The sequence below is a fragment of the Hetaerina americana genome, unplaced genomic scaffold, assembly GCF_022747635.1.
Source record: "Hetaerina americana unplaced genomic scaffold, ioHetAmer1.1.p SCAF_62, whole genome shotgun sequence".
Classification (NCBI taxonomy): Eukaryota; Metazoa; Arthropoda; class Insecta; order Odonata; family Calopterygidae; genus Hetaerina; species Hetaerina americana.
In genome coordinates, this window is record NW_027287228.1 from 128,540 (window position 1) to 156,444 (window position 27,905).

The 27,905-nt window shown below is 43.3% G+C and overlaps 1 protein-coding gene across 2 annotated transcripts in view; it reads right to left on the reverse strand.

Moving 5' to 3' along the window:
- The window catches only part of LOC139695710 (protein sax-3-like), a 214,842-nt gene that overhangs the window by 15,314 nt on the left and 171,623 nt on the right, over positions 1 to 27,905 (reverse strand). For both annotated transcript variants that reach the window (XM_071594496.1, XM_071594495.1), the window contains exons 2-7: positions 8,996 to 9,149; positions 7,750 to 7,880; positions 7,055 to 7,321; positions 5,696 to 5,889; positions 3,598 to 3,949; positions 1,635 to 2,215 (exon numbers count right to left, since the gene is read on the reverse strand). In XM_071594496.1, the coding sequence (XP_071450597.1) occupies positions 1,635 to 2,215; positions 3,598 to 3,949; positions 5,696 to 5,889; positions 7,055 to 7,321; positions 7,750 to 7,880; positions 8,996 to 9,149 (1,679 nt within the window). The remainder of the gene's footprint in view (positions 1 to 1,634; positions 2,216 to 3,597; positions 3,950 to 5,695; positions 5,890 to 7,054; positions 7,322 to 7,749; positions 7,881 to 8,995; positions 9,150 to 27,905) is intronic.

Genomic DNA, 27,905 nt, shown 5'->3' on the forward strand with positions numbered 1-27,905 from the left:
AGCAAGAGAATATCTTTATGGCACATGACAAAGTGTAATTATCCTAATCGATGGAATTTCCAATAATTGACTATGCTATTACCTATCATAATATCATACCATTTTTTTCAACAAGTATACTCTGGTGCACCTCTAATATGTGGATATACTCCACTTCTCTGGTATGTAATGTACAAGAGAAGGTGGTTGGTAATCAAAATAAAAGAGTATTTGCAAAAAATAACACAACACGTGTTCGAATAATATGGTTGGAACAAGTTTTTCAGAGGAAGGGTGGACTATACAAGAAGGTTAGAACACTGTCGGGAAGTAAGAAGGGAAAATCTGTTTTAATAATTATAGATACGTCAGGTAAAATACTGATTTAACCAGAAAAGATCCAAGACAGATGGAAGGAATAAAGAGAAAAAGTGTATGGTAAAGAACTTAAGCCTACAAGATAAGACATAAAAAGAGAACGTGACGTAAATGAAGATAGCTGAAGATTGATGAAGTCCAGGCATACTTGATGATAAAATAGAAAGGCCATTAAGGGAGATTAAATCAAATAAGGTCATGGGGGTATACAATAGTATACAATATTCCTGCGGAACTACTGAAATGTTTAGGAAAATGTGGGAGGAAGAGGCTATATGGGCTGATTCGCAGTACCTATGAGGAAGGAATCTGGCCTGAAGACTTTGTGAGATAAGTGATAGTTCCTATTCCGAAAAAGGTAAAGGCTACATCATGTGAGGACTATAAGGACAATAAGTTTGATATCCCATGCAGGGAAAGTTGTTCTCAGGATCATAAACAAAAGGATAGAGAGTAGGGCAAATGATTACTTAGGGGATGATCAGTTTGGGTTGAGGAATGGGAGAGGTACGCGTGATGCCATTGCAGTAATGAGATTATTAATTGAGAGGAATATAGAACACAACCAGGAGGTATTTGCCTGTTTCGTAGATTTCGAAAAAGCATTTGATAGAGTGGATTGGAAAAAACTAATGACTATATTGGAGAAAATAGGAATAGATTGGAGGGAAAGGAGGCTAATCCGCAACCTGTACATGTCTCAGACTGCTCAGGTGCGAGTGGGGAACGGGGAGTCCGGATGGGCAGTGTTAGGAAGAGGTGTAAGGCAGGGTTGCCCATTGTCACTGGCAATAAATAGGGTTGCATAGGATTTTCTCTTTGATGAATTTCTTTTGCAGGGATAACGTTGCATCACAAAGCAATATTTAAACACTTATAGCAATTCAGTTATAATATTAAACAGACAAATTTCACAACATTTTCACAGAGTTCATCATTCAGTAAAACAGCATGAAACAACTGTTTGCATTCTCCATTTTCCTCAACTATTGGCCACATTATGAGGATAGTTCAATCGGGTGCTTTGAAAGAACAGAATTATTGAACTGGAATCAATGGACTAACGATGACTAGAACTGAAATAAAAATAAAACCACAGGCCAGGACTATTAGTTAGCCAATTGCAATGTAAAAACTACAGTGCAAATAACATTTTTAGGATGACCCTCTGGACAGAATGAAGGAGGACACTCAGCACGTGCGTGTGTGGGGGAAATCAAATGCACCGCGTGGAATGAGGAACAAGACGGCATGCAGGCCTGGCCACCCCCACTCACCTCCCACGTAAGTCGCACCGACGTTGAGCTGATTGGCTGTACACTTCGCAGTTCCACCACTTTGGTCGACAGCTGTTTCCTCGCCTCATCCAAATCGGGCCCGACAACACTCACCGGCTCTGCCACTGTCGGGACAATGCTTCCCTCGGCAGCGAGGGTGTACGTCAAGTGGGAGGGGTGGCTGGGGGGAGAGAGTCCGTGCGAGTTCTCGGCACGGACCACGAACATGTGTGCGCTGCCGGGACGGAGATCCGATATGAGAGCGGAGGTCGTGGCGATGCGATGGGCGCATACCACCCACCCGGCACTGCGCTGCTCGGCACTGAACCGTTCCACTGTGTATCCGACGATCGGGTTGGCAGGGGCCCCGTTCACGGGATCCCACGCCACCGTGAGTGAGTTTGTGGTGGCATTCAGCACCTGGGGACGGTTGGGACGGGGTGGAATGGCCGTCGGGTCAGGAACGAAGATGGGCCTCCTCTCGGAGGACCCGTCGATCTTCAAGGAGGCCGACCACGAAGTTTCGCCATACTCGGAAGATGCTATGCAGGTGTAGAGCCCAGCGTCAGAGGATCGCATATCTATCAAGATAAGAAAAGTGATCAGGATAGCAAGTATTTGATCATGATAGCACAAAGTGCATACGCTGACAAATAAGAAGTTGTCGAAGAACATCAAAGTTAAATGAAAATGAAAGGCCCTGAAGAGAAAGATATTATAAAGTGTGAAAGTCAACAAATTAATGTGAATCTCTGGTGCCAACAGAATCTAAGTTGTTGGCAATAAGTAACAAAATGGAATAAAATTAAATCTGTTTTCTAAATCTACATGAAAATTCGCATACCTATAGTAACATTCTATAAATTCATTCATATTCCATGTTTAAGCTTATTCACGGATATGATCCCATTCACCTCAATATTTTCATTCTTTTGTGCTAGGAAAGACGTAGGTTATTCATGCGATTGTCATGCCTGTCTCTGCTGGGTGTGCCATAATAGAACTAATTACTGTTTTATTAATTCTTGTTTCAGCTTCCCTTTACTAGAGTTAACTTATCCATACTGAGCCATTTAGTTTTCCTGTTACCTCATTCTCTTCCTTAATTTATTTCCAAACCTTTCTCTTAAGTCTCTTTGACTTGGCAGTGCAATCTCGATGTATTTTATTCCAATTACTTGTCCTACAATGGTTCTATATATCTCTAACTTACATCTGATGGGATATGATGATATAAGACAAGTTTTAGCATTCTCTGGGGAGATTACCACACTTAGTTTTTCCACAATATCATTAAATTGGCATATCATTCCATGAAGGCAACAGAAATGAAAATATTGAGTTGAATGAGCCAGAAAACATGAAAGTTCAGCATATGATATGAGAACATAAACAAATATGAAAAATAAATAATATCAGGACATGTATAAATAACATTTTTTAAATATAATTGAGCTATGATTTGAAATGGAAACAAGACTATATTAACTGAATGAATGAAACAAGAAAAGCAAAAATAGTCAGAGATCAACTCCCAATGGAATGACAAACTTTAGGACGTCCGAATAGAAGATCAACTGACGTGGTGACCTTAGGGAGAGGAAGAAATGCAACCAGATTGTATTTGTTTCATCAGTCGTCAAATGTAGTATGCCTATCGCCCTTTTAAATTTAATCACCAGAAACTGGGTGAAATTTTTAATTTCTCAAGTGCAAACGACAGGATAAATTAAATTACAATGCCTGATAAATGCAAAAGGCATATGGTGTATAAGTGGGATGAATTTAGGAAAAATATGAATTTTGGCTTTTAGAAAAGCGAGGTAACACTCTGTTTGCGGCCATGGCTTTCCTCATATCCACACAAGCAGTTGCTGGGGAGTGGACAGCCCTGAATATGGACCAATTGCAGCAGAGGCTAACTGATCTCTCCGACAAATCAAGCATGTCATGTAAAGCATACCTTTCACGAGTAAAGTTCCCCCATTCAGAATGGAAATGCGACCTCCAGTGCCATCAGGGGTCGGGACAGGAGAGCCATCCTTGACCCAGCGAACGGCTGGCGGGTCAGTGCCATCTGGTGCATCTTCGCCATCAACAAGGGCTTCCTCGGCATTGCAGGTCAATGAGGCATCGGAGCCAGGGGCCAGGGTTTGGTCAGAGGGTCCAATTGCTATCAAAGGGGGCGGATGACCCCTGGAGGCAGCTGGCCCTTCAAGACCCCCTCCAACTTCCAGGAATGCTTTGGCCATCACTGAACCGGCCACGCTCAGCGCTGAGCAGACGTAGAAACCAGCATCATCTCGTTCCACATTCTGTAAAACATTCAGAAATAGGGCATGGAGGCAATTGTTATTGTAAAAGTTACACAGAGAGCAATTCAATGTACAAAACTAAGGATATTGCTCCTACATATTGGTGTACCATTAGTGAAAATGGTACACATACAAGGGGGAAACCTTGAGTTAAAAGGCTGTTCTCATTCTTGACAGATGCATGGCTTATTCCTCCAAAACACAAGCTAGGGTCATAAAATGTGTCCTTAAAATATTCTAACCTCTTAATGCGATAGCACTAATTCAACCGGTAGGCCAGTAATGAGTCCAAAACTTAAAGCGGAACTACATAATAGAGTTTACATGGAGTTTATTAACCATAATGACACCCTTAAAGTTTTCCAGAGAAATTATGATACAAAAGATGTCCTAACCGCCAGTGGATGAGCATTGAATAATGCAAAATGTGTTAGATTGACGAGGGCCTGGAAGAAACTGACACCAGGAGATAGGTTTGCAGAAATTCATTTAATTGAACAAGTTTCTGAAGGTTTCCATGACGATGAATACAAGTAAATTAAGGAAAACAAAAATTACTGCCATTTTGCCGCTAATCAAGGCAGGTAAGGTAATTCATATTAAAGAGTGGTTAAATTTTAGTGTATCTGATCTCAGTGGTTTTAATACCTGAATAAATGAAAATCAATTATTTGTAGAGGCAATAGTCAAAGTACGTATGTACAAGAGGCTATGAAAATAATTCTGATAAAGAATGATCAACAGGAGAAGAGACATCTTGGCTCTGAAGATGCTACATGAGAGGGTATATTTGTGAAGTTCATAGAGCAACAGGCTAGTTGTGATGCTAACGAAGTTTTTCCATTTTATAATTCAAAGGAAAGCCTAGCCCAGGAAAGATAGAGACTTGTAAGCAAACCAATATTCTGGTATTTTGAAGCAGCTAGTGTTAGAGCTAGTGATGCCTCACCAACAACACCCTCTTCATCCAAAACGGATGCTCTGGACACTGATGATTGATAAATTGAGATTGGGTGAGCAACAGTCAAGTTCAGTTCGTAACTTATATATGCTTCATTAATAGAATAAACATTAAGTAACATTTTTGAGTTCCTCTGTTTATTTTTGCTAAGCATTAAATGTAATATTCACCCAAACCTGCACACATCCCACCATTATGTTTATCATATTTCATTTTATTCATTTTTTATCATATACCACTATGTTTACAAATGTATATCATTGTTTTTTGATGGAGTTGTGTTTAATAGCATAGCAAATTAATAAAACCACCCGTTGTCAGTGATTCATATTTTCTCATCATTGCTATTCCTTTATAATATTAAGAAAAAATATATCAGTTCATAGAGTTCAAAAAATTTGCCTTTGTAAGAGGTGGAAATAACTATGCTTCCATCACCAATATTCCCATGTTCTGGCACATCTTTGCAGTTCACTTTAATGATAAAAGCTTAAAGAGGACTTAAGCACTGCAATGTAGGCCAATGTCATTAGATACCCTCTTCATTGATTGCTCGAATGGTGCTTGTGAATGTGGAAAGGCCTTTGCCAATAAACAAAGGTGACCTTTACTGACAGGGTACACATCAAACATTTCCCATGTTCCCCTCTTCAGGATAAGTATTTCTGGCTCCTAATCTGGAGGTGCCTGTCTGCTATTATGGGTTCCACTGCTTGATGTAGCTTGGACATGGAAAAGACGGAAGAAAACTTCATTCATATTAATTAGAATTTGGAGAAACAAACCTGGATGATAAGTGTGCCTTCTCTCTCCACACGTAGTCTTCCATAAGCATTCCCAGGAAACATGAGCACTTGACTGCCTTCCTTTGTCCAGAAGACAGACGGAGGAGGATTGCCAGAAGCTCGGCATTCAAACGTGGCTTGTGAACTGGGAACAATTGACTGATCCATGGGGCGCGTCAAGAACACAGGTGGTGCTGAAATGAGAACCAAGGACCTCATGTACATGTCAAAGAGAATGATTGCAACCAACTTTGCCTGACTACCCCCCACCTACTGCAAGCTCAACATTCTGGAGCACTTACTCTTGATTCAAAACACAAGTCAAGCAACCCCTTATGCTTCATCAAAAATCAAAACTTTAAGAAACTTAAGTTTTTTCATACCCTTCGTATGAAATAAATTTTTTTTGTTATCTCCAGAGGTTTTTAATGGTTCTTTTCTTGGATTTAACGCAAAGGGTTTACAGTTTATTTTGAAGTACATTATGCATCATTAATATGTGATTATTTCATAATAACACCAACATAGACAATGACACAATAACACTGTAACTTCTGGCATGAGTATAAATTGATTAAATATCACTGGGAGAGTTGAATAGAATAATTACAGCTGAATTTCAACCAGAAAGCAGGCATGGAAATTGAACATTTAAACAAGATTAATTCAAAGAAACTGCGGGAGAAACTTTGACAGTAACCTAGCCATCCGCTAATTTGCATTTCAATGCAACGATTTCAGAGTGTAAAAATCATTCGCCTAGATGGGGATTTAAAATTTCATAGAGTAAGAGAACTCCACAGTAGCCATTGAGGGATCCTTGTTTGAATCCCAGGCTTAGGCAATAATAACAATAATAATAATAATTATTTTATTGGTCATGAAGTAGCCATTCAATAGGCCTTGTCAAACAGAACATACTGCATACAAGATACATATCAGTACATCAGACATACAACACAAGCCTGTGCATTAAGCATATGACACATCCAAAAATCATAATCGTTTCCTTGTGAATAAAAAATTCATTCACTCAGTACAGAGCTTTAGAGGCTGGCCATGAATACAAGGTTTTTTTTAATTTGACAGAGCTAGTTTTTCCAGCAGTCTGCTGCAAAAGATTTTCACACTTTACAATTGTAGCATTGGAACAAGACAAAGTCATCATGATGCTTTTCAATGTTGGAGTCCCCAGATCAAAAGGGCACCAGGACTGAGAGCACCAAAAGCACTTCACCCAAAACCTTCCCTGTTTTCCTTCTGTTTCCTTCTGTTACCTGTTTTCTTCCTGTTACCTTCCCATGGGCACTTTCCCTGTTCGGTGATATAACATGAGATTAAAAGATAAAATAAACTTACAGTGGACTGCAAGGGCGGCAGAGGCTGACACAGCACCAACAATGTTCTCCGCATCGCAGATGTACACCCCCTCATCTTCCGGTGAGACTCGCTCTATTCGCAACGACTTGTCTGTGAGGACACGGGCCCGGCCAACGGGCATCTTCCCATCTCCCCTGCGCCAGAGGATCTCGGGAGGGGGATCCCCACCAACACGGCACTCGAATTCCACGGCCTCACCCGCCACCACCGTTGCGTCCTGCGGTTCCTTGCTCACAAATGGTTTAACTAGAGGGAGACGAATATTTCATTATCGCGAGGGCTGATATGGGAAATACTTTTCTCGTGGTTTAAATCACCATCAGTGAAAATACCATTATTTGCAATATAATAACATTTAACACTAGAAGAAATGTATGAAGATTGAGACATATAATTTACACTTACATAAAGCATGAAATTAATACAATGATAAGGTAGAGAAGTATCCGTTCAAGTGTATCAATCACTGCAATTTTGCTTCGAATAATGGTGCACAGGATTTTAGTCAATTAATCAGAAATTCTGTCAACTACAAATTTTTAATTTTTCCAGCAGCATATACAACGTCATGTACACAATTACACTTTAAATGGAATGACTATTGTTGGGAAAGAATGTGGTAATTTTCTATACTGAATGTACATTTTGAACAGATGAAAAATGGTCTTGCATACCATGAACAGTAAGAACAGCTGGGGCAGTTTCTCGAGTTCCGACCATATTCTGAGCAATGCAATGATATTTCCCTTCATCACTTTGTCGGACATCAGTTATGAGAAGGTTCCCTCCGTCAACAACACGAATCCTGCAATAGATGAAAACCCATCGGTTAGAGCATGGAAGTCATTGTGTATAGCAGTCAATAATACATAATAAAGAATAAATTAATGAAGTTCTGATATGTTCATCATCATATTACCGAACACATTCATACTTTCATCAAACAGAAGGAACAGAATCTCTGGTTATCTTGGTTTAAATCATTTCTAAAATTACTCAATAATGCAAGATTCATGTATAATGGAACTATTGATAGAATGATCCTAGGGTCAAAACTAGATGATGTTTTTAAGTATCCCCAACTTAACCTTAACTATGAATTTTTCATCATATCCTCCTGGGAAACTATAAGCTACCCTGGGAGAAGGCACCGACCTCACAGCCCTGGCGTTACAATTTCAATTGTTTTAGAGCTTTGTATAAAGTGACCTCTGCCCTCAGATATCCAAATAACTCTTGTGTTTGCATGCTGAGGTATATTGTAATCAAACGATCATATTTGAAGGTCGGTTTGGTTGGTCATGGCAGAGTTCAGCCACTGCTAAGTCCGATAGTATTTGGAATACACACATCAGGGTAGTAAGGGCAGTTCCTTTCCTTCTAGTACCTTTGGTTTCCCCAGGTACCTATGGTCCCCAAAAAATCACAAAGCTTGGGTGAATGGCAGAGGGTGATCAGAGAGACTTGCCGGGAATAGAACCGAGGTTCTCTGGTCAGCAGTCCAATATTCTACCCCTGGATTACGACATTTATTCCTACATAAAGGTATTAAATATTCCTCAAATAAATTCACACCTGTTTAATACGTAAACTAATGTTGAAGGATCTTATCCAATCGCATGTGGAAGTGGTTTTGTTGGGGTACAATGCTGAAATTAATTCATTTTTAGGATTGCACTGAAGTCATACTGAATTTGAAACTAGGGTTTTAATAATTATATTACATAAAAACTTAAATACACATAATGCTTTATTTGAATAATTGATAGCTTTTGCGTTTCCCTTTTATTCCTTACATGCTTCTTCAAGGAGTGATTGACCCACTCACTCACTCCTTGGCATCGAAGGACGGAAGACATAGAGGGAGGGGTGGGGCAGGAGAGAGAAGGGCAGAGCAGTGGGCGGGAGGGATCGTGTCACCTTTTCCCAGTGTCCACATCCAGGGACATTCCATCTCGTTTCCAAGTGACTGTGGGCTCCGGGTGTCCTTTGGGGGGTGAGCACTCCAGAAGGGCCGTCTCTCCAGCCGCCACCCGAGTGTCCTTGGGCTCCCCTCGGAAGTCCTCCCTCAGCACTGAAATGCACATGAAAATCAACCAATCAGGAGTGAGATATTGAAAGACACACACATAAGCGCATACCAAATCGATTCATTCATTATGATGCTTCAATTGTGAATAAGGTGATGCATTTTAAAATTATTACGAAATAATATTCATTACGAAGTACCCATTAGATAATTTGAACGATGACGCCTTCAAGAAATACACAAAGACTAAGATAAGTGCGATACTCAAGAATACTCAAGATAACTGAAGAAAGAACATGCAATAGAATAGGTAAATCAGTATCCATCACTATCGTTAGGAAGGAAAGGAAAATTTAATTTGCGTTCTCTTCAACATGCTAGGTCCAGTTCTCATCAATCTCAAAAATACTCTATATTTTAGACATGAACTGATTAACAATCTAGCAAAGAGTAATATTCAAATGACTTGTACATATTTGTTGAACCCAATTACACCTACACCCTTAATTTAAAAAAATGACATCTGTAATATGCTTCAATACCTATAGGCATTTTATTTTAAGCTTGAAAATTTCTATTACTACATAAATAACAAAATAAAAGATTTTTTATCATTAATATATTTTATTTAAAAAATAAACAATTGAAACAAAACAAAAACCTAAGCCGATTGCTTTTTTAAAAGGATCATTGAGCACATTCAAGAAAAATATGATTACATCCGTAAAAAATATAAATGAACTGTTGACATTTGTTTATGCTTTAATCGATCGTGCTTGAAAGATGTGCATTTATATGAAAGCCCTTTTTAAGAAATACAACCATTTTAAAGAGCAAAAATCATTCGCCTTGCCCGGGAATCGAACACGGATCTGTCGGATGCCTGGACCACTGCTTTAGTCAGTTAAGCTACTGAGGCGTCCTCTTCACACTTCGAATTTCATTACTAGTTTCTTTCTTGAATCCGTCCAAACATGTAGTGTTTGAAAGTTGGCTTTAACCTTTGGACTACCCCGAATATACGTGCGACATTGAATGTATGTACGATATTACGTCACAACATCTAGTTGCTTTAAAGCCGCCAACATTCCGGAGTGTTAAAGGGCGCCTCGGTAGCTTATCTGGCTAAAAAAGCATTCGACCGTGCATGGGAGGAGGGCTCGCATCCCAGCCAAGGCGAATGATTTCCACGCTGCCATATTGTTGAATTGTAATGCACTATTAGTGGATGACTCCGTTGATAAATTTCAATGTCGCGGTATCCCCCGCAGTTTCTTTGAATATTTAAGAAATGCATTACTCAAGGCGAGGAATAATGCAGCAAGTACATTTGAAAGAAGAATTCTGCCGAATTAAGTCTCACTGACATGGGGAAGCCGATGACGGGCACCTCAAAATCAAATAGATCAAACACATCGAAGCAGTTAAATTTACGAATTTTTTCGCAATTGTCAATACGTCGCGAACATTCATTGAATTTAATAACTGACAAGAGGGCAGGAACTTAGATTCTTACTAATAAAAAGAGACGTTTTATGGCGTGATATGGTGGAATATCATAATTAATTAAAAATTGGCAACATTTCCCACGAAATAAAATTTATTGATGCGACCGGTTTCCATGACTCTACATCATCCTCGTTAGGTCCTCACAATGATGTAGTTACATTGAAACCGGTCGCATTAATAAATTTTATTTTGTGGAAAATGTTGCCAATTTTTAATTAGATTCTTACGTTGAACTCGTGCGTCAGTTCATGTGAAATCATTAATCTTACGATGTCCACTGCCATTGCTTGATTTTTTTCTTAAATTTGTTGGTTTGATTTTGCAAAAATCTCTACCGTTAAAAGTGATTCGTAAATTTTTGGCTAGTCTTATTTTTTCTTAACATATCCCCTCTCCTTATGCACTCGAGTCAAGAATGTGGTGGCCAATAATCTCGATCGATATTTCGGGCGGAAGATTCCTCTTTCAAGCTCCGGAGGCTTCGTAACTCGATGGCAAAGCACAAGGACGCAACCCGTGATCGGCGAGGGGGGGTGAGTGAGTGAGTGCTAAGTCCACCCTCAGGCAGTCAGCCCAGCCGCCCGTTAGCCGGAGTGGTCGCTTCCCGCTCCACTTGACTCCTCTCTCGTGTGGACGGGGCGTTAAAGGACACCGGCGCGATGAATTCCCGAAATCAGGGCATTTTCGCTGAATTTTATGCATTTTTTCTTCCTCTCTCGTTTCAACGCTGCTGGAATTATTGCCGAGCGAATATTTTCAAGAGAATGAAACCCATATACTATGTGTACAAGTACGAAATGCGGATATTAAAATAATAAAAACAATAATAATTCGGAAGAATGATGAAAAGGCCTTCGTTCAAAATGTGCTCCATTTCTATTTTTTAGACATTTTCTCCCATCCTTGGGACAATTTGTGGATACCACGCCAGTAAAAATCTTTCCCTTTTTTGTCGCGGACGACAAAGCCATTTTTTTGCATATTTTTCGGCTGTTTTTGGCCGTGTTCCTTGTCCGCAAACATCGGAAGTCACCCCTTAAGAGACGCCCTGAATCCATCGTTCACACGTGTGTATATTACGATGGAGCGTCTCCGCCATGCATAAGCTTCTCGAAGCAATCGCTATTATGATTCAGCAGCAGTTTTCTTCAAATGAAAACAAAAAACTAATGCAGACCGCGAATTCTCTTTATTTGGTGCTGAGCTCTGGAGGCATTGACATATTCAACAGAACATAATGCAAACACCTTTTCAATTTATAACTCGCGCGCGCGTCTGACACTTCTTGTTGATGGCACACAACAATATGAGGCACATGAGTGCCAAATCTCTGTTCCACAAACAGCATGGGCGCATCCATCATCTGTAGTCTGAAATCCCCATTCCACACGTGTACACCAGGTATTTTTCACGCGAATTTCATCCAGGTGAAGTGAGAGGGAGAGAACGCATCGTACATATGGCCTTCCCGCACGCGAGTAGGTGCCCAATTCCTGCTCTCAACCCTATCTCCCTATCCTCCCCCGTGGAATGAATGGTGGTCGACGAGGAGAAAAGGCCGGATACGACCGGAAGGCATTCCGGAAAAAAGAGCCACGGCCCCAGTGCGTGGTTCGGCAGACGCACGTATGATCAACGGGTCCAGGGATGGAACCGCAATAGATTTCAAGATGAATTGCGCCCATCTGCGCGCGATGGCTCTGCTATTGGGGCGAGGGGAGACGGATGGGGGCGCCAAACATGTCAAAATTAATGTTCCCACAGGACAATAGCCTTTAATTGTTGGTCCATTTCGTAAAAACTCTCCATTCAACCTTGAGTACAGACAGGGGGCGAGTGGGGGTTGGGTGGGGGGGGGAAGCGCACCCCAATAACAGGGAATTGACCGTTCCCCGTTGGCCGGGGAAGGCGGCAATCACGTGACCGCCGGGACACGGCGCCGCAGACGCAACCGAGAGGTGGCAGTTGTGACGACGGGAGGCGACCGCCAGCTGAGATCATTTGCACTATTAGGGATGTTTCAGGGAATGGAATTAGGGTGGAGAGAGAGAGAGAAACCCGGCGTCGACATTAGCCTACTCTTATGACGAAATTCACCCAGGGGTCACGAAGTTTTAACGTCCCATTCGACGGAGGGCGTGAAAAAAAGGACAAATAGGAGCGAAATTAATCGGGCATTTACCGTAAGCATAACCAATTCCTTAGGAACATATTTGAAGTAAAAGTTGTAGGGAAGAAACCAAGAGGACGTCCCACGGCTGCTTTCTTCAAGAACCTGAAGCATGAAATTGACTTCAGATCATATGCTACGTAGCCTGAAGGAAGCAGCATTGAAGAGAGAGAGAGAGAGAGGCGTGGGAAACTATTGCGTGTCAACAAAAGTATTGAGATTAAGTACAGAAGAGATACATTTAAGATGTCATTTTTTCTACGAACGATAAGGGATAATGCTGTCCGACCGCGGTAGGGGTGGAAAAGTATTTTGGGTAAAAGTTAGTCTGGTGTGTTAATCACTCCCTGCCAAACACCCTAGCGGTGGCTTGCTTGGTACTAAAATATCTACCGTCGGGCCTGAAAACTGGGACGGTGCCCCTATCTGCTACACACTACTCACCCCCGCTGGAATCTTAAAATACTGTCTTTTGTACACAGAAGTAGCCCTTCTCTTGTGGATAAGGCACCCTCGCTTTCATTACGCGGCGAAGGGTGAATTTGTTGCCCAAGCGTAACGGCAACGAAACCGGATTTCGACATCGTACTTCCCATCTCTACGGCGCGGCCGCGACCTTTCCCTGGTTACCTTTATAGTACGAGCTAATCACATCCAACGTCAGTCATACGCCAACATGCTGAGCGTTTTCAAATATTCAATAAATCTGGAACAAGATCGACCAAATCTGGAACAAGATATGACCAACAGAGACGAATGTTAGGGTCACATTCAAGAAAACTGAAAATAATAATGTTTTCCGGAAGAAAAATATCGCTGCGAGTGATTTTTTCTGGCTTCCGAACGCATATCCGAGTGAATATCACGATGCGAGCCCGATGTGGTCATCCAGTCGAAGGCGAGAATGTGAAAAGCCGTGGGTGAGTAGCGCTGGCTGGCCCAAGTGACAGCGACACATTTCTTCGATTAATTAGCGCCACATCACCATTAATAATCTTTGGAGGGCCACGACGTTACCCTCCGCTATACTAAGAGTCTCCCATCAATCCTTGAAACACTCTCACCTTTCTTTTTTTTAGAGCAAACGTAGATATGTGTCGACTCGACTTTTTAATGCGGGCCTTAGCATAATGATGAATGCCCCATCCCCCCGACGCCCAAGCACAGGGGTACGAACGGGGGCGAGGACAAATGAACACTTTAAAATTTAAATAATTATTTAATCTCGTACTTTCTTGAATGCTAGATGTCCTCACACGTACAATTTCCATACGCATTCGGTCCTCTTGGCGTGCAACAGAAGTTTCATACAGCGCTTCTGAATTTCACGGATGCCTGTAGAGAGAGAGAGAGAGACCATAATGGCTGTGACTGCTGCTCTTTGAAGGCCTCTGTCGTCACACACACGCCCCTGTGTGCGTGCGTGTGTCTGCCTGACCTGGTCGAGGGGAGACTGTTTAAATGGACATAGGAGCTATTTAAGAACTTCCATGCAGTCCAGACCTGATAGTTTATAAGGTGAATCACCATTTTGAACTTTCATTGGTCGATGCATTTACATATTATTAACCCCCCCCCCCCAATCACCACTGAATGAACGAATGAGAGGTCGCCGTTTCTCTGTGGTTTATGTCGAAAGAGAAGCGGCCATGTTTACACTATTGTTGCGCCGTATTGTTGCTTCCTGGTAGCATGCTGCCAGTCGTGGGCCACTGACCAGACCACGTCAATCACAGAGGGAAACGGAAATTGGCACGATGTTTCGCCGGTGACTTCCAGGGTCGCCCCAAGCAGGGGTTTCGTCGGACGGGGAGGAGGGGCGGGAAAAATGGGTTCGAGAGAGGAAAATGAAACTTGTTGAGAGAGAGAGGGAAATAAATGCGCGCTTCCCTCGGGAGAGAGAGTTCGGAGAGACGACGGGGTTCCATCGATAAGCGTTTTATTTCTTTTCGGGAGTTCGGTTGGCAGACGGGAGAGATCCGAAGACAATGGAGGGAGGCGACGTCTATGGGATTGCTCCTTCGGGTGCTCGGGGCAGGGGAGGGGGTGGGGGGGGCAGCGCGTCTCCCCACCCCTTCGGCCGAAGCGGGGGGTGGGGGTGCTGCAGGGGAGGGAATGGACTCCTGGGTTAAGGAGGGATGGAGGGGAGGAGGGGGTGGGGTGGGGGGGGGATGGAATGGATTCGGGAAGAAGGGAAGCAGGTGGACAGAAGAAAAGACTTGAGTTTCTCCTTGTACTAAGGGTGGCCGGCCACTCCTTAGGCGGGAGGACATTCATTCGGGACAGATTCACGCGATTTCTTCGGGGATTCTGGGGAATATTGGGGGTGGGGGGTGGAAGGGTCGAATGTTTTCGAAAAATTCGTGCAAACGATGCGCTATTCGGGAATCCCACGATGCTGCGTCCTAGTTACGGAGTCCGATTCGCGATTGTTCGTGGTAGTTAGCAGAGAGGAGATATGACCGACAGTTGAGGTCATCTGCGTCATTATAGGGATGATATGTTGGGTTAATTGGCAGGGGGAGGACTTCCAGGGTAAGGGTGGAGAGTGGAAACCCGGCGCCCGATAATAGAAAAATCTCGAAAATAGACAACGGAAGGGTGGAATGTCATGAAATCCCATCCGACGGATTGAAGTGGTTTTCAGATGGCACCCCCAGAAGGGATCGGGGATACGATGAAAAAACAGCCATCGTCGGGATTCGAACCCGGGCCCCGGAAATGGAAGCCAAGACTCTCACCGGGCACCGATGATGCACTCTAGTGCTCTAGCGTCGACTACTCCCACCCACGCGGGCAAGTCCCAGCAAAACCACGGCTATTGCAGAGCCGACTGAGGTGATTCACGTGACCAGCGATGGGGGATAAAAAAAGACACAATACTTGTAGTTCGCAGGGGAGCACCGAATCCCGTTCGTAAGTAAGAAGGAGAGACGCCATGTCCAACGGGAAAATGGCGAAAAAATCGATATTTGGAGCGCAGGAGAGCACTGGGGAGAAACGGCAAAGAGTGTCCGAGACATGCAATGCGATTCTGGAGGCGACTGCGTAGCAATTTGGCGATGCGCACAACCGATGCAGGCAACTCTTGAACTATTGCTGCAGCAATATCGAAGCATTCAAGCGATATTTCTCAAACTCGCACCACTCACAACGACGCGTGCCGTTCGGAAGCAAAGAGGCAACCGAATCCATGCCATAAACATTGGTGAAAAGCGTTGCAATGACCTTCAGGCAAATAACTAAATGCGTATTACCATATGAAATAAATTAAGGTGGTTGCATGGTCAATGGGAAGGAGGAGGGAGGACGGCGGAGGTCGAACTGGTGGCCATCAATGTGAGGAGATGCTCCTCTCCAGCGGTTTCAATCAACACCCGAGTCTACGTCGTGCCCTACAAGGTGGCGATATGGCGCATGGCAAAGGTGATTATACCGGGTCAGCAGCCAATGCAGTAATTTATGATTTTTATGTCTCGCAAATTGTTTCCCACTTTTGCGATCTCGAATTATGGCGAGGGAAAAACGATTTCTCATACTGCAAGTAGTATATCAATCCGTTCTGCAGCTAATTTCCCCGATAAGCCGACTTACCAATGGTCTCGCCTGCCTGCGTCCGTATTTCGGCGCTAGAGTTATTCCTTCTCCGCATCGGCGTCAAAATCGAAACGGTTTCTGTATTTTAATGAAAGTTTATGTCTCGCCTTGGATCTTTGTGTTGGCGATGCCTCCAAACCGATGCCTCCCAAAAGCACCCAGGGATCCTCGCTGCTCGCTCATGGGCGAAGGAAAGGAGAAGAGAAGGCTTCCAAGGTGAGCAAACAAAGAAAAAGGAGTAATTGTGACGCCATCGAAGGCGCAAGCAAAATGGGCCGACATAGACGGAAACAGAACTGATTACAAAATAAGAAAAAAAATACCGAGGAGAAAATATCTACCTCCCCTCCCCAAAATAAAAAGACATTTTATAACGCTCAGATTGAAAAGTGGAATTAAAATCACTTTTACGTGGATTTAAAATTATTCATTCGCCTTATTTTTCTTTTATTATTAATAGAGAGAGTTAATGGGAAACGTTAATTTGCTTCATTTTTAATTTCTAATTTTATTACGTCTATACAGAAGAAGCCGGACGGAATATTAGGAGCCGGGAGTTAGCGGTGTGCGATGGGTGACAGCGATGGGTGATATCTCCGAAGAAGAATAAGTAAAGGCACGCAAATGGACACATTTTGACATGTATTAAGGCAGCGAGAGCAAAATGGGAATGGCGAAGAAGACTCTCCATCAAAATTAAAAAGAACTAACAACAAGGACATACAGTATAGCCATACAGACACGACTCATTATAAGTTATCCATTGTGTCTAGTCTAGTCTAGGACGCGAGACTTGGGCGATAGGAACGGTAGAGATAGAAAGATTGGAGGCGATGAAAATATGGTGTACTGGACAGACAGGATAACAAATGAAAGAGTAATTTTTATTGGGCGTAGGGAGGGAACTTACCGAAGACAAGGGAAATTGATCGGATATGTCTTGAGGATAAGTCTGAATTGCATTGAATAATACTTATTAGACGAGCCTAAGAAATTTAAGAGGCCTTTCAAGAAAGTAACTTACGTTTCGGCTTAAGTGGGTAGGGCTAGAGCCACCATATTGGTTTATAAGCGTCCCTACACTCAGTCCACGCATCCCACTGTGGTAGTGTATGGTCCAGACAGACTGACATTCTTCTACTTTGCTCACCCTGCGAACTTTTAAAATGTGCGTTACAATAGAAAATCCCGCGAGTTGTCAAGTGCGATCCGTGATTGGGTTTTTACTGGCGAAACACTAACACAATCCAATTGAAATATTGATGGGCAACTTAGTGAAGTGTGTATTCGGAGACGGAATAGTAATGAGTGAAGGCGGTGGTGCATTCTCAAATGGCCACAGCAACAATGTTCACATGACGAGAGGACACACCGCAGTGGCGACAGATGAGCTGACGGTCTTAATCAACAAAAGAATCCATGAAATCGCTGATTTACGCGATTACGGATCTCTCGCTGGACTTGGTGGCTTGCAACACTACAGCGCTTTGACAGACACGCAGAATTGAATGCTAGTGTACGCAAGTGGTTGAAAGGTTGTAAGGCGGCAGATTTCTTCCGAGACTGAAATGAAAATCTCGTGCATCGTTATTACAAATGCTTCAATTGGAATGATGAATACGTAGAAAAATAGTATAAGATTGTGCCCTTCAAAAGTATATAATAAAAATTTGTCTGGTCACTAGGTTCATATTTTATTTCAAAACTTAGGTTACTTTCTGGATAGCTCTCGTAGGATGCACGATTTGCTACAATGCAATAACCTACCCCCAAACGGTAGACTACCAGATAACATAGTGCATGTATATTACTGGTATTCCACTGGTAAGTGTAGGTTTTGAATGGACACAACCTGAACGACGGTCCAAAGAAACATTTCATGGCCTCTCCGGAAAAACACAACCTAGCATCAACACACACCGCACAATGCAAAACTCTTCAATTGCGCAAACTTCCCCCCTCCATTCATATTACATTGATAATAATGACTCGATATATCGAATCATCTTATGGGCTGTCTTCAGACACATCGACGCACCGTATCGATATTTTCCATCGAGTTTCCCGTCAGCGGCGCGTTGGCCTTGCTCGATGGCTATTTCGTTGGTCCATCGGCAACATTTCTCGTTCATCGAGGGCCGATAATGACAAAAATATCATTGAGGAGCGAGATACGAGGAATCATATGAAAGGGGACCTCCATTCCCGAACCCCACACGTGCCCACTTCGTTCGACGGCGGTATATTCGTTAATTATGCGTTACAATTAGTGTATTTTGTCCTTCCCGCCCACATGAACATTTGAAATAAAAATTGTAGCAAAACCCCATTCAGGAGATAATTCAAACTTGTGACTTCTGGCCGGGAACTTGGTCGACGCAAACGGCATTGGACGCGAGGAGACGTAATGGCTTCGCCGTGAGGCCCGGACGGAAAGGAGAGGATTAGCTCCAGCGAGAGAGCGAGGGGGCAAGGCGAGGAGGAAGAGCGGAAACTAGAGCAAGTGGTAGGAACACTTGGGGCAGCTTAAGCGCATACATTTGTGACCGAATAAAGGGAAAAGTTACTTAATTACCTAAATTGGATATGTTTTGGACGTGGCTGGTCAAAGTAGTCGTAGAATAAGAAGAAGAACTGCGTTAGGCAAAGAAGCTTTCGCAAGGAGGAGGGAATCGATGACGGGGACGTTGTGCAAGGGTGTTAAGAAAAGGCTCGTAAAACTAAGATATGGCGCGTAGTTATGTCAAGCGCGGAAACTTGGTCGTTGAGCAAGTTGATAATAGGCGTAGAATGAGAAGGCTTTTGGGGTGCGATTGTGGAGAAGGACGGAAACGGTGAATCGGACGGAGAGGACAACAAACGAAGAAGCGGAGAGAGGAGAGGGAGGAGCTTCTTCAGAACGGGGTGTCAGGTTGTGTGTTGTTATTCGAGGCCAAGAAATGCTGGAGTGTTCAGTTTGTGTACGCCCTCAACCCAGCATAAGCGGAAGAATAAAAACTTTCCCATGTCCCGACGAGAAAAATGAATCATAGGAGCTAACAAAGATTTAAATTTGTCCGAATAAGTCTAGAAATTCCTCTCGATTCTTCCACTCGGCTCACTCTCGTCCTGAAGACGATGACCGCCGAGTCGAGCATCGAAACGTTGGCCAGAATGGAGACGATCGCCCGAGAGGACTTTCCACGCTCAATACGCCGAGAAAAAGCCACATCTTACATCTTTTGTAAGGTTGAAGTGCTTCTTTTAAAATGTTTAGCCTTTTCTCACTCTTTCTCACTCTTTCTATTACCTCACTTTGGTACTTTTGTCTGTCAAAAGATATACTTACGAGGATCATTTTACGTCTAACGAACTTAATCCATTGAACATGTCAAGTGTTCAACTAATGTTTTGCTAACAAAAATAAGTGCTTCGGGTTTAAAAAAAATGAATTAGCGCATGAAGTTAAAAGTGACGCCAAATTTTAATTTTCAAAACTGACCAAACGGCTTTGCGTATAGAAGGTCGCACACACCCGCAGGTGTCTCGGAGGCGTGCAGAACAGCGAAAAAGTGCCGCGCGGGCGAATGAGAAGGAAAAAAAAGAAGAAAGTCGAGGCGAGGACATGACCGAATGGCGAGCTCAGTTCCACGAAAGTTGTCCCAAGTGCCGTTTGGACCTCAGTTGATAAAAGTGTGTTCCAAAGCCAAGTAGAAGTGATTTCAATTGGTAATTCATCACGCGGTAGCACACGCGAAAGACGAATTAGGAAGGAGCCTCAGCATGCGATCATTCCGGCATTCGCGAAGAATCAAGTAAGCGGAAGAAGTTTGGAGCGGGCAACTCTCGGAGCGGGAGAGGGTGTTTCTTTGATTAATGTTTTCAAGACGGCCGAACGAAGGCGAGCGGAGAGGGAGGGAATCAAAAGTTTGACACAAAGAGATGAGCCAAGGGGGGTGCGGACAAAGGGTGCCCCCAGAGGGTGGTAGAATAGGGACTGTGGGGCACCGTGATAGCAAAATAAAATCGAAATCACAATGGAACGAGTGTCGTAAAGATGGGTATGTAGAATGAATTCGATAGTTTCGATACGTGGAGCGAAATTGAGACACGGAACTGAATGGAATGAAAGTCAACGACGATTGGAAACCGCATTAGAAACCACTTGAGGACGAAATTGAATGCCTGCCCCGTGACGAGATCGAAACCATTCAAGCAAAGTCCATGAATTCCACAACGGCTGTCCAACATTGGATTGCCTTAGGAACGGTTTAGTTTCGCAGAATGTGCCGAATTGCGGAGGGCGACATTCGATTTGCTGCGGCGCTCTTGCCAATTAGGTGAAATTAGTGGCATGACATCCAAATTTTTCCTTTTTCGATCACATTGTTATATCAAGTCGTGAAAAACAAACAACTCCACCTTTGCCATCCATCTTGAATGTCGCTTGAAGGGGTACAACTATGAAAGTAATCGAGGCGGGTGATCATAAAACTCAATCAATTATTGAGGTTGTTGTTTCATTGGGTCGAAACTACTGGTGATTCGTAATTTTTCCCCAAACATCATCCTTCATTGAGGTGAGACTTAAACCATAGCCAGCGCCAGGGTGTCCCGACGAGAAAAATGACAGGGAATGATTACACAACAGACTACTTTCGAACGAAAATACTTTTCACCCCTACCGCGGTCGCACAATGTTATTTTGATCCCTTATCGTTCGTGGAAAAATTACATCTTAAATTTGCCTGTTTTGCACTTAATCTCTCTAATTATATTATGACATGTTCTCTCCTACCGTAATACAATGGGGGTTATAACACACTTCATACATCACTGCTTAACAGACGCCCTTCCAATTCATATGCAAGAGATTGAATCTGTAATTTAACCTTCGCTCCATTGAGTGATTCCCAGCCTAGTTGCTCTAATATTATGGATACGCTACAAAGTTTATCATAACAGCGTTTTACAAATCTAAGCTCCTTAACGCTGCACGCGATCCAATTCGGCATTCAATCCAAATTCATGTCAGGATCCCATGTATAATACCTGCAGTATATTCTACAAAAGAGGCCTAAACAGCGAAAGATAAAATTTCTTCTTTTAACCTTTTCATCGCATTTACCCGGTCCTTTTCTCATAAATCTTAATTCATTTGTTAGCTTGTCCATACATTCCCTATCCATGTTTCACCCAGGAGAGACGTAACGCCTTTAAGTACTTAATCGAGCCTACACATTCCATTTCGGTGTTCCCAATGCAGTAGGCGTTCGGGAGGGAATTGCTCTCTTTTCCAACAATTCATCACAGCGCACTTTTTTAAGTTCAATTCCAATTGCCAAGTGTCGCACTAGCGTTGAATAGCATTAAGATCACTTCCACAGCGAAAAGGAGTTAGGAACAGTTTCGTTTTCATCCCAGATAGAACTCTAATATTTGGTCCACATATTTCATTTTGTTCTCTGAAGAAACGGACCTCCGCCCATTTTCCTTTCACTCCGGGTCGAAAAGACACCAAATTCGTCTTTTTTTTCCTTCGCGATTTGCCATCCATTGCCATGCCATCCAGAGGGGGGTGGGGGTGGAGGAGGGGGGGGCGTGGGAGTCGGGGACGGCCAAGTGTCGGGGAGGACGACCATATGTGGGAGCGGGTGGGCAGAGAGGTGGGACACGCTCGTTCCTTGCGATGTCTCACAGGAGAGAGAGTAATGCTTCGCGACTGCGGGGAAACAAACGACCGGGAGATGATGATGGGAGATACAGGGGGGGGGCGGAGGATATATATAGTATATATATATATATATATATATATATATATATATATATGTATATATATATATGATCGGGGGGGGGGGGGATCCCATGAGATCACAGCGGACGCCCTCTCGCCACTCCGGACAGCGCTTAGCTGGAGTTTGAATTTCGACTCTCCATTGTTTACCCCCTTCCGCTTACGCACGCAGCAATGAAAGCGGCGAATCGCCCCCCGTGCGGACCATTCGAGTCCGATGCGACCGTCGGGCAAAAATAAATTATTTCCAGCGCTCAGATGAAATGAAATAAATGCCCGAGATCATTGTAAGGAGAGAAAATCAACGATGGACACGTGCGAAACAACTCTGAACATACGAGAATTTCCTCGAAATAACATTGAAAATTGTAGTTCAGCGACGCAGACTCTCGTTAAACGAAAATTTAAATTCCATTAACGCTTGTGTCTGTCTTCGCCCTCGGTTTCACCATGGTTGAGTGATTTTTCGAATGCCAGGTTTCCCTGAGAAACCACAATAAATAAACATGAAAAAATGTATACGAAAATTGCATATTTGTAATATTTTTCCAATATATGTAATGGATGTAAAATGCAAATTCAATGGAAATTTCATGCATAAATGTATATTTGACAATAGTATGTCACTATCTAGCCAACAGCCAACTTGTAACATTTTCACATACAGAAATAATGAAATTTTTATAACAAATTCCAACGACTCCATACTTATGGTATCTTACGAGCCGACATTTCTTTTTAAACCGATTAGCGATATTCTATGAAGTTCCCAATCTTCACATATTTTCGTTGACCAAATTTTGTTCCTCGTTCGACGACTGCAACTGCCGACTTCAGGCTGGAGTGAACGCGCACACGAGCTAAGATAAGGACCTGAGATAAGAAGACGTATGGAGGGGGGTGCGTGGGAAGGGAGTTGTTACATGCTGGTTAAAGGAGTTTTCAGGGCGTTGGAGGGGGTGGGGGAGGGAAGGGGAGTGTGGCTTATTCCAGCGATGGGAGCCTTACTCATTGCCCCTGTCATCAACTCCTTCATCCTTGTCACAGCATCTTTGCCTTGCGCAATTAGTAATCCTTCCGTCCCGACTACTTTGCCCGTTTTGGTCCAAAACACTTCCCAGATGTGTACGTTTCCACCTGCTCTAGTTTATGAACTCCATTTTTTGTCAGACCTAGCTTTATTTCTCGAAAATATGAAAACCTTTGTTTTGTTTACACTAATTCTCATAACGTTCCATTCACAAGGATGTTTCTAATTCGCTCAGCAACGATTGCCACCAGAAAATAATGGAATCGATATCTCCAAAGTTATTAATATAAATGTGTGGCAGCTACGGAAATACAATTGAAATTATATATGTTGGGACGTAAGGAGAAGAACTGCGCTAGGCAAAGAGGCTTTCACAAGGAGGAAGGAGTTGATGACGGGGACGTTGAGTAAGGATGTTAAGAAAAGACTCGTAAAAACTTTGATATGGAGCGTAGCTATGTACGGCGCGGAAACGTGGTCATTGAAGCAGGAGGATAGACGTAGATTGGAGGCTTTTGAAATGTGGGTGTGGAGAAGAATGGAGAAGGTGAAATGGACAGAGAAGAAAACAAACGAGGAAGTACTTGGTATGGTTGGCGAAGAAAGGGGTTTGTTGGGAGAAATCCTATGGAGGCAGGAAAAATGGAGGAGGGGCGGTGGGACGTTGAAGACTGTAATAGAGGGGAGAGTATTAGGCAAACGAGGAAAGGGAAGGAACAGGATAGGGATGTTGGACGGGATGAAAGGAGGAAGAAAGTATTCAGTGATGAAGAGGGACCTGATATAAGGTAGGTTTGCTGGGGTTTGTATTTTTTAGGAATCACAAAATGTTTTATTTAGTAGCTGTGTCCATCCCAAAATCTATCTTAACCGGTAGATTACCTAATTAAATGTTAGTTCAGATGATGGCGTGATTCAATGGTATTTTTCGTGGTCCTCCATTCTCATTCCAGACCTCCGAGCGGGGAAACCTTTGGGCGCTAACATTTCTTTCTCCAGATTTCCATCGCCATAAATGAGTAAATTTAAAGATGTAATCGGATACCAAAAGCGTGAAACAGAGAAAACATCGCTGTGCCCTTGAGGCTGCTAGAGAGAGCCATGCAGCGTGATTGGTTAAATAAATCGCTCATTATTATGGGCAAATAACCTACGCGACTTTGCAGGGAGCTTTCCACTGAATGTAATTTGATGTAGATGAGAGGGGATGAAAGAAAATAATTCTACATCAGATGACAATAAAGTAACTCTCTCGTCCGTTGATTGCTTTACAGTATTACCAATTGAGAATAGACCTCTGATGCCGTAAATTTAAGCAACTGTAATGAATACACATTATTCCTACCTGCCCTATGCTGCCCTAATTACTATCCAAACAGCTCTTCAGAAGGCTAATAAGAGAGTTAACAACTCCCGCAGATGAGGTCATTTCGCAGTATGACCACCAAATTATGCATATAGTATATCCATTCAAATTCCCACTTCACTGCCCACAGGGAGAAATTAACCCACGGTTTCGGAATTGGGTGAAATTAAAACTACTTCCCAATACATAAACCACAGCAGGATATATAAATATATATATATATATATATATATATATATATATATATATATATATATATATACATATGTATATACATATACCTGCATATATATACATATATATATATATATATATATATATATATATGTTTATATACTTATATATACTGTTTATATATATATATAGTACAATACACAGTAACACATAATATAGAAACACAAAAAAAGAGAACACTCGCACGTATTTTCTTGATATTTCGACGGAAACAATCCGTCTTCCTCTGAAGATATAGAAGTAATGACTGACTATATATATATATATATATTTATTTATAACAAACTTGGAAAGCAACAAACAATATAAGAACACATAAAAAGATCACTCACACGTTATTTCTTATGTGTGTGTGTGTGTATATATATATATATATACATAAAATAGGTTCAAGAGCCGGTCAAGGTGATCTCCTCCATTCCACCTTCCCCAGCTGTGCTAGTCCTTTATGTGTGCTCCTATCCCTTTTCCTCATATATATTATATCTAATTGAATGGACACAAGATAGCTCCCGGAAGTATGACTTATTTTTTCCCGGAGAGACGGACGGAGGAGTTGTGATTTCTCTGGCTGGGTTCGAGGGAGGGGAGTGTCAGGAAAGGCCGGAGGCCGGTGACAGTTGGCTTCCAGCCTTTGTGGATGGCGGATCGATTATTTGCGAAACCTCTATAACGTGACCTCGTTAAACTAGGTCATGAACCAGATATCGGAACAGTGCTAAGCCATCATATTTTGCTTAAAACTGGGCAAAACCGGGAAAGACTCATGACATGCTTATGATGAGAACCCCATTGGTAGATTGGTTGGGTGTTTTTGAGTGGCGCAAGTTGTTTCGGGAGAGTAGAGAAGATGTCGAAGACGCCGAATGTTCAGGACGAACGCCCTTCGACCGCAAAAAGTGACCAAAATCGTGCAAGAGTGAAGAGGATTCTTGCAAAGGAAACCAGTCATTTTGAAGACAATCGATGTTACATTTATCATGAAATATTTAAAATTCAAAGCACCTCTCGCACGCACTGAGAGAACTCTCAAATTAATTTTGTGGAGTGTATACGTAAATACGTGGATCGATTGCGTGCGTTTTCATCGTTACCTTCCTCGGATCCAGATGAAACTTAAATGGTTTAATTTCATATCAATGTGGACTATCGAAACGGCTATCGACTCTTTCGATTATCGACTACACCACAGGGGTACTTTCGAGGAAGTTTCGTGATTCTGATATCAACAACAACACAACAGGTTGTGTAGAGATCTCGCCATCGACCAACCTTCGACCTAATTGAACACGAATCAGGCAGGACTAGAAACACAAACAGAAACGTGCAAACAAATTCGGGATGGACCAAGGCGACCAACATCCTTGAGTGATCCATCCAAAACCTAACTCATATAGTAGAATGCCAATAATACTTTAGTTTGCGTGATGTCCGTGAAATGTGAGCACGCATTTCCATTGTTCCTGGAAGCGTAATCCGGCCACGAGGCTCTTTTCATTGTATTCGCCCTAATAACTCATCAGCAGGACACTCGTGCCGGCACGAATAATTTCAGATCATTGAATGCCAGGAGGTTACGTGACTCGGAGCAAGTTCCAACTTCTCGGGTCTTATTTCGCTCGGGGTGAAACTTGGACGAAAACAAAGACGGTTGGTTCTTGCCGGTTGGTGTTTCGACCTTCCGAGCCGAGCATCGGGAGGAGACTGCCGCCGATATAGCGGCGAGGGGGGCGGGAGTGCACCTTGTTCATACATCGATGCTTGGGGAGTCGGGACGGGCGGCATCAGCATTGGGGGGAAGAGGCTGGCGGAGGGAGTGAGGAACGACGCGGGGGGGAGGGGGGGAGGCGCCACCTCGCTCGGGCCTTGAGACGTCGACGACCCACGCTCTGCGACCGTGAAGACATCCCTCCCTCCAAACACCCCCCCCCCCTCCGTCCACCGATAGCCGGACACCCATCCCCCCCATCTCTCTGCTCCGTCCACCCACTACTACGCCCCCACCCACCCACATCCCCCTCATTGCCGCACTTGATACATCTGCCAAATGAGCGCGTTAAGGAATTCGACGCGCTCCTCCGGACAATCAGTGCGGCGTTGCCAAAAGGTTACTCATTCCCTTTTTGCCCCCCCCCCTTCCCCCGGGGGTCATATGCTGCTTCCCCCTTCCAATGGTTGTTTTCCTTTCCCTCCTTACACATCTGCCCATAAACAGTTACACGAGTCACACCGAAGGGAGAGAGAGTCCTGGTGTTTGCTGTATAGTATAACGATACATCGGTTTCGATCGCAGCCGCGCCAAGCACTTTGGTAGGGCGCTCCGATCGGAAGAGCACTTGCACGGTCCGGGGACCCTCCCTCTGGTACATGAGATAGGTCTGCTGCTCTCTCTCTCTCGCGTGCGCCAGACGTACTCGGAGGTGAGATGTACGCCGCCGGATTCGAACGAGAGGGGCGGATCGGAAGGAATTGTGCGTGCGTTTGCGCCTTCTCGGCCCGAGAGAGTGTGCGTGTTTCAATGGGCAGGAGAAATGAATTTCCCGGCGAATAAAACACAAAATAGGAAGGGAACACTAATCCAGTAGCACCGGAATAGAGACGAAGAGGATTGATTCTACGACCGATAACATTGTACATCAAGGATCTCCGTCTCCCAAGGCCACAATTCGATTTACAACCTGATTACAACAATATTTAACATAAAAGCAACATGACAATGCACCTGACAATCACAAATGCACCTGACAATCCACCGAACAACAATCCACGTTGAATTTGAACCAAAATCAAAAGCGCTCCAAACTAAAGTCATGAATTCAGTATAAAGTTTTTGAAGTCGCACAGTGTGAGCGATCGCGCCAACAATTCTGGTCATGAGCAGACATCTAACGTAAACACTAATGAGGACGAGTAAACTGATTTGTAGCTCGGACCCTAGATAGGTATAAAGAAAAGCGGAGAGGGCATTTGAAAGACAATCGCGCTCAAGGGTTTTATCTCCTCATGCGGGAAATGAAACGAGTCGAATTGACCGCAGCTGGGCGCCGACCAACCGAGGGAAAGGATGGACGGATACGCAGCCGCCGGTCGACAGCCAGCCGAGAGCGAGGGGCCATTCGCGC